The 7,977-nt window shown below is 39.5% G+C and overlaps 1 protein-coding gene across 1 annotated transcript in view; it reads right to left on the bottom strand.

The window, feature by feature from the left end:
* Positions 1-7,977, bottom strand: part of trabd2b (TraB domain containing 2B) — a 93,680-nt gene that overhangs the window by 8,567 nt on the left and 77,136 nt on the right. Inside the window, exons 5-6 of the mRNA XM_015033138.1 lie at positions 3,819-3,915; positions 545-823 (exon numbers count right to left, since the gene is read on the bottom strand). Of these exons, the coding sequence (XP_014888624.1) occupies positions 545-823; positions 3,819-3,915 (376 nt within the window). The remainder of the gene's footprint in view (positions 1-544; positions 824-3,818; positions 3,916-7,977) is intronic.

Here is a 7,977-nt window from a genome sequence, read left to right as displayed (position 1 = left end):
TATATATATACACACACACACACAAACACCTGGTGTCAGAGTAACCCTGGAAAACTGCATCACTCATCCATTAGTTACTTCTAGACTTAACTATCGTTTTCCAAAAGCCTATCTGGTTTTTGTTCTCCATTCCTGCTGTTATTAAGCCTTTCAGCAGTGGCTGCTCTTCATTGTTCCCACATGCTTGCTGAGGATGAAGAATCACTTTAAAACCAATTTTGAAAGTAATCTGTTGGCTTTACTAAATGGCATTTTATAATCAGTCAAGTAAAACCGTATTGCTTTTATAACCGATTTGGACTGTGTATCCGAATCTGATATAAAGATCGGATTGGGTGAATTGCATTAATTGAAACATCATTTTGACCGAAGTGGATGCAAATTGAACCCGTTTGTCTTGTAAACCGTCTCACAAATGACGCCGACATCTGTTGTGAATCGGTGCTGCGCAAGTAAGCCAAATTTAAATCAAGTCAATAAAGTCTCCAGAGTGAGCTGGTTGGTTAAAGTCTGCTTTGACTTTTGATCACAGTAAATGTCTCACCTGTCCCCAAAGCGAACCCACAGGTCGCTGAACAGTCTGGGCCGTCCATGGCTGCGGTGGGCTTTGTGGGGCCGTTTGTGCCGTCCAAACTCCTCCAGCTGATTCAGGCTGTCGGGGAGAAGCATGTGAGGCAGCTCCTCCCCTGGCAGCCCAGGCGCATCATCTGGGTCCTCCATCTCCTCCTCCAGACCGGTTGGCCAGCTGGTGGGAGTCACTGTACTGGTGTCTAAGGGCTCCTCAACAGACCTTGCTGCAGGCGGTTCTGGATCTCGTTTACTCCTGGAACAGAAAAAGAGAAAAGGAGAAAAATTAAACAAGGCTTGCATGGAGTCAATTATTAAAACATTTGATTGTATAAACCTCAACATAATCAGAGGTTTCACTAAAACAATTTAGCTCCACACCTAATGGGAAATGGGAGGGATTTTTTTTTTTTTTTTTACGCTTTCCTACAAGATTTAACCTGCAGCTAGTGAATGTTATTTTTTTTAGTGGTTTCTGACCACTCAGTCACTTTCCTTGTCAAATACCCCAATTTGAATCAAGGACATGAACACCGCAAGGAAAGCCTCACTCTATTAATGATACCCGGAGTGGCTTAAATGCAAAGCAGCCAACATTAGAGAAAAGTTCAACATTTGTGGTTGCCATATTTTCTCTACCAAGACTAACAATTTGACCAAAAAAAAAAAAGAAAAAAAGACCACCCAGAATCTTCCCTGAAAAACTCAACATACTCATCTTTCTTACATCCATTACTCATAGTTTCTCTTCTTATGTTCGTTTCTTTTAGTATCCAAGTCACTATAGTTTAAAGTCAATGAGCAATTAGTTGAATTCAAACACACTTTATTGGTCTCAAAGGGAAGTTAAATGAATGAGAATGGATTAAGAAGTCTTCCATAAACACTAACTTTGCTAAATAAATGTCTGTGTGTCAATTTAGACACATACTTTCTACGAAAGTTTCTTGCAGGTGTCTGCAGGAGGCACATGTTTGGAGCTTTCTTCTCTTGTGTTGTGCCTCACAAAAGCTGCACAGTTAGCTTTAGGTTATTAAAACAAACAAAGAAACAAGCCTAATATGTGATCTTATCTTGAGGTGAAAAAACAAGGTGGAACAGCTGTTATGATACGAGCATCATATTTGGAGAACGCAAACGGAGCCTTTTCACTTACCAATGAAATCAATGAATTCTTAGCCGTGCAAGGTGTGATATTCAGGAAGTGAGATGAGTTTTTATCTTCACGGCTCGGTCAGCAGTGTGACGATATCTCCAGGAGTTACTGTGGAGCCAAACCCAGTTTCAAACTGTTCTGCCTGTCACACAGCAGCATTACTGCTCTTTAGGTTATTCCTTGACACAATCCAGGTATCAGGCTTACAGCTTTCATGAACACCCGTCATGCATCTTGAAATGTTTTCTCATGCATATTGTATCATCTCACATCAGGAAGGTGCAAACGTATCTTTGCACGCATGTCTGGGTTTTGTGACCACAGCAAGTTAACTCACTTGTTAACTTTAACAACGTGAACCACCACTGAATGAAGCCTTCGATTGGACAGAGAGAGGCAGGAGGGTTAGTTTTGATGCTTCAATTTGCAAAGATTAATTCTCCAAATTGATGAACGGTCATGTTTTTTTACGCCTGCAACACGATAATTATTTTGTACCTTGCTTTTATTTCCGTCTTACTCCGACTGAAGTTGCTTTTGATATCGTTTTATGGGCAGATGGATTAAGGCCCAAGGTAACAGGGGAGCCGCAGAATGCCAAGAACTGGAGGCAGACAAACTCAAACACTGGTTGGCAGAAAGCTTTTGTAAAGACACTCGGCCGAGCCAACTCCAATTTTCTGTGAGGTTCTTCGCATGTAGTGAACATCTGTGGGCTTAAGTGTGTGCAACACTGCCCCTCCTTGGCAGCGCACATTATTCTACTCACTCCTGCAAGCACGTGTGTGGGCATGTGCTCATGTGTTGTGGCGAGAACAAGCAGAACAACTGTTGGCAGCTTGCTTTAGCAGCATCAAAGCAGAGGCTGGTGAAGAAGAGATGGACTAAAGTGATGGAGGTGATGATGTTTAAAAGTATTCCAGCGTAGCGAAGTTGTTTTTTGTTACTTATCTCAGTTTGGGTTGGGTTTGTCCACAAAGAGCTGCTATAAATCTGCGGAGTCTAAATAACTCAGTTGTCGAGAATTAAATAACTAAAACCAGGCTGCAATGGATTGGAAAAAACTTTTGACCTTTTTTCCTATTTCGTCAACTTGCAGCAACAAACAATCTGAAAATCTGGGGAGCATATGTTTTTAGCCCACTGGAATCAATACTTTTGTAGCGTTGCTTTTCTCTGATGTAACAGCTGCAAGTCTTTTGGGGTATATCACCTTTACACATCTAGAGACTGAATTTTATGGCCAGTTTTCATTGCATGATTGCTTAAGCACAGCCCGATTGTGTCTGCCATTCATACGCAGGAACAGACTTTGACCAATACCAGTCCGTTGTAACCCCAGCTGATTAGGAGCATGGTCCTGTTGGCCCCGCTTCCTTTTCCCTGCTAAAGAATTCCCAAAGCAAGATTCGGCCGCCGCCATGTTTTTGAGAGTTGCTATGATCTTTCGAAAGCTTATCTGATTTAAACCCTCCTTGTCTAGCTCATTGGTTTAGATAGGTGGTTATGTCTTGTTAGGTTTGCACTTATGTCACACTCTTCGTTTTTGGACGATGGATTAAGCAGCGCCTTGTGGGATGTTCCAAGCTGTGGATATGACTATATAGCTTAAACCCTCTTTAACGTTCCCCACAATGTTATGTCTGACACGTCTGCTGTGTTCCTTGGTCATTCTATTGCTGATTTTTCTTTAATGTTCTCCAAAATACATTGGAGATCTTCAAAAAACAGCTCTAATTTGCTGATTAAGTTACACAAAAGTTTACAAATTGAGTGGCATCTGAAGGTAATTGGTCGCACTGGATTTTATTTAAGAGCATTTAAGAGTCAAGAGGACTTAACACAAACTCATGCTATATTTTCAATTTTCTAAACAATTTTGTGAGACCTTTAAAAACCTTTTTATTTTCATTCCACTTCAGAATTGGGTTCTTCATTGTGTTGGTCTGTCACATACAATCCAAATAAAAATCTTACTGACTTGTGGTAACATAAAATCTGCAGAGGTTCTGGGGATACATATTTTTGATCGGTGTTCTGTATGAGGTGCAGACTTTGTTTACCACACAGTTATTTGCCCTTTTACCTTACTTACTCTGTAACTTGCTCATGATGGTCGGAGAGAAGGTGAACAATTTCATAACCGTCCAGCTTGAGTATATCCAGCACACTGTGGTTCCCAAGGAAGTGACCTAAAAGTGGACAAGAACAGAAAAGTGATGGGGAAATTTACTTTATAAACAACTTGTAACAATGTTCTCGTTTTGTCTTAATGACTGAATCTTGATGGAAATAAAAAAAAAGGCTCATAACACATTCCTGTATGAAACAAACTACACATTTTCAGTATTGATAATGCATTCTCCACACGTTTCTTTCTTTACCAATAAAATGTTTCCACTCTCCATGAGCCCTAGTACCTCAGCCACTAAGCAGAAACGCCTGGTGTTGGTATTAAGGGAAGTTAGACTCCGTTCAGCTATCAACGTACAATATATTATTGATTTGCAGTTTGAACGTATAATACATGAAATACTGTAATATCAAATGTTGCAAGTGATCCTTTGCAATAGCAAAAATCATTGACTGACGTAGCTTCCTATTACGTGAACTATCGTGCGTTATGTGTAGTTCTGTCCAAACAATTTTAGCCGAAAGTCAACAATCTCAAAATCATGTTCTCTGCCTTTTTTTCTTCTTTACAACATCCTGTTCATCTTGCACACACTATAGGATTTAAAGAAGCTGCAAACTGGTAAAAAAAAAGAAGAAAAAAGCAAGAGATCAGTCATGCCAATATAGCTGTCGAGTCAAATTTAAGGAAGAACCTTTAGGTGGAACAAAAAGAGCTCATGTCACTCCTGTTTTAAACTTTGCCGCTGGTTAGAGGATAATTGTTTTTCAAATAATCCCTACAAGGTGACTAAATCTGTACCGACTCTTGGCAAAAAAATATTTCTTTAACAAACAATTTTAGATTCCGTTAGTGAGAAAAAGCAGAGAAGCTTTCAAACTCAGAGACTGTTCAAATGCAGTCACGCCTTATATCTACTGGGCTTACTCGTTGTTTGGTAATGACCCCGCATTGTCGACACTCAACCTCTCGCCTCTCCTCCAATCATCCATCGCTTTCAGTCACCTTGTCTGCGATTCCCTCGGTCTAACATCAAACATGCAGGCCTCAGCCACACACTGATGAAAGCTTTTTTTTTTTTTTTTTTTTCTGCCATCGGCCGATAATCCTGCGTGTCACTCAACTCGGCAATAAGCCGTTCTTTAGCCTGACATCACCTTTGCAAGCACACATGCTCTACGAGAGGAATTCATATTTGTGCTCACACAAAGGAATTCGCTCCCTCACTCGCACACCTCGGCTCTCTCCCGCGGCTTATTAACAACATGCTGACAATATTCAAGCCTCTTATTTGCTTTCTGTCAGGGCCCTCTGCTCCCACCCAGCTCTCTACCTCCTGTCAATTTTATCATTATAATGTTCCCAATCATTCCTGAAAGTCAATGAGAGAAACATGCGGCGTTACACTTTCTTGGCAGGCGAGTTCAAAGGCAGTCCAAGGCGAGGCCACGGAGTCAGAGGAGGCTGCTAACAGCGGAGTCGGCGAGATCAGACGGGATTACACAGAGGGCTGAGTGTGAGGTTTTGTCTCGGTGAAAGTGATTCTGTCTATTTATGTATAAATGTGTATGAAAGTGGCTTCTTAATCTGCAGGGCAACATAAACCAAAGGTAAAATTAGGTAATTTTCTCAAGTCACTGCCACGTTTTCTTTATGACATTCATACTGAAAAAGTTAAAGCAATAAACTTAATTAATAACAGTCGCAAACATTTGACAGCAGTGAAAGGTTGCTTTCAGTCGTAACAACACAGCAAGCGAAATAGAGCTAGGAACTGCTTCTCAATGAGTATAATTGGTATTTTGTCATCTGCAGCAGTGGTTCCCAGTCTGGCATCACTTGCATCTCACTGAGATTTTCACTGTGGATAATGACGCTGCATCACCAACTTGAGCAATCTCCTCACAAGGTCTTTGGCTTTTGTTCAGGGATTGATTTGCACATTTATATGTTCATCCTGAGCGATATGATCGTTGGATCAGACGTATGCGGCTGCACTATTCTCTTCCTGATGACTTGGCTGATTTTGACCTTCTCATCAAGTCAAAAAAAAAGAGAAAGCAACATGTTCTTGGTGTGATCTTAAAATAAATCCACAGGTGTTCCACCAACTAACTCAGATGTGTTAGTTAACCTATCAGAGGATTGCAGAGGGACACCAAAAGGTTTGATCTAAATCACAGAGTTCAAAAAAATTATTCTTGATACTTCTAAATTTGAAGGAAGCTTAAAAAAAATCCTTAAAAATGTTATTCTTAAATTCTCCAATATTTAGCAAATAGAAATCATTTTAGTAATTCTAACCAATCTGAAACAGGGGAAGTTTGGCCTGATTTGATTTCAGACAATGAGGGGGAGAAAAAATGCATGTCTTTTTATTCAGTTTACGTAAACGTCTAGTTTCAACTGTACATCTCAGTATCAACAATCTCAACAAACCTTACCTGAAAGGTATTTCTCTTATTTCTCTGTATTACCATCATCGTATTTTCCTCTTTTATTCAAAAGACACCACCTGCCTTACTCACTGAGGCAACTTTAACCCATGTAACCACTTCATGGGTTAAAAGCAATTCTGAAAGTTTGACATGAAGACAATTTACCATTAAAACAGTATGAAATAAGTATTCTAATTACAGATATTAGAAAAGTGAACCTTCACGATTTTGTGTTGTATTCAAACTACCCCAAAGCAGTTAAAAATAAACGCAAACCATATGTAACAGTTTCTAGCATTAGGAAAAGGTTATTATTATAAAACACTATATAAGGAAAAAGGTTAATCTTTTGGTCAGTAAAGGTTCGGCTCATCTACATAACAAAAGCTGTTAATTATAATAATAATAAAAAAAAAAATTCCTCCAGCATGTTCCTCCAAACCCTTGTCTGCATTCAGACCGTCCACACTGTACATTGTGATGGTTTGTTATGTTCAGGATCATTAACATGCACCCCGTCCTTGGAAAACCTACTGTACTCATAAACAAAATTGGTAAACAATGACAAATCTCTGGTCTGGGTCCCGACTTAAAACAAAACACAATCAAGCCTTCCCGGTCAGGGTGAAACCCCCCCCCACCCTCCACTTCTAAAAATGTATGTTTGAACTAACATTTGAGGGATTGCATGCACCAAATCTCCTTGATTTGGTGCAATTTGTCAAGGCAAACAGCTGTGTTCCTGTTTCCTACAGATCTGGTATGTTGCACAAAAAAAAAAAAAATAATAATAATAATACACACTAGCTTTTCATCTTGCAACAGCAGCAAAAGCATTTGTGCTTACGTAGGTTTCCTCCCCATATGTGAAGGAGTTAGAAATAAAAGCTCTTGAATGCGCGTGGGCGGATGAGCTTGTGTGGTTGTTAGTGAAGTGTCCAGACGGTAAATTGTGGTGCTTCAGAAGCAGAGAGTAGACCCAACAAACAATTTCACTCGTCAAGATGTAATAAGAGGTCAGCTGATCCCTAATGGCACCTCTGCCCCATTTGGCATTCCCGAACTGGCTGGAAAGATTAAACAATAAAAAAATAAATAAACTGCTTGTTCCTGTAAAATTTACTCCTACGGTGACAGATCAATAGTTTTAATCTTTCACTGAGACAATTTTATTAAAACCCAACAAAAAGTATTTTGTTTCTCTGAAATTGTGTTGGTCTAACTTTGGTATTGGCCACATTGCTGTAATACATCTAAAAAAAAACAACAACTGGTAATCTGATCTATGAAAGGAGCATTATTTTTTACTTGCTGTTTTATTAGGTTTTTTGTGGTCGTGGGGGTGGATTGGTCTATTAAATAACATCCTGGGAGGCAGAATCTTGTTTTACAAAACTGTTATAAAATGGTTAAAAGGCCATAATATAAAACTTCAGTTTTAGGTTTAGTTTTATAAAACGAGAGCAGTCATTAAACTGAATTGCCTTTCGTAGTATAATTGGGCAATCTAAATATTATCCAACAGAACCAAATAAAAGGTGTTTTTTTGTAGTTTGTTATGCTGAATCCTCAAAAACTGAATTACCCAAACCAAACCAAACCAAACCAAACCAAAGGCCACCAGTATGAGAAGCAGCAGCAGGAGATGCCCGTCTAATTTCCTGTCAGAAACAAACCTGTTG

Source organism: Poecilia latipinna, unplaced genomic scaffold, assembly GCF_001443285.1.
Source record: "Poecilia latipinna isolate Pla-1442-1.1 unplaced genomic scaffold, P_latipinna-1.0 Scaffold258, whole genome shotgun sequence".
Lineage (NCBI taxonomy): Eukaryota > Metazoa > Chordata > Actinopteri > Cyprinodontiformes > Poeciliidae > Poecilia > Poecilia latipinna.
The sequence above is the reverse complement of the archived record's forward strand: the minus strand, read 5'-3'. Positions and strand labels throughout refer to the sequence as shown.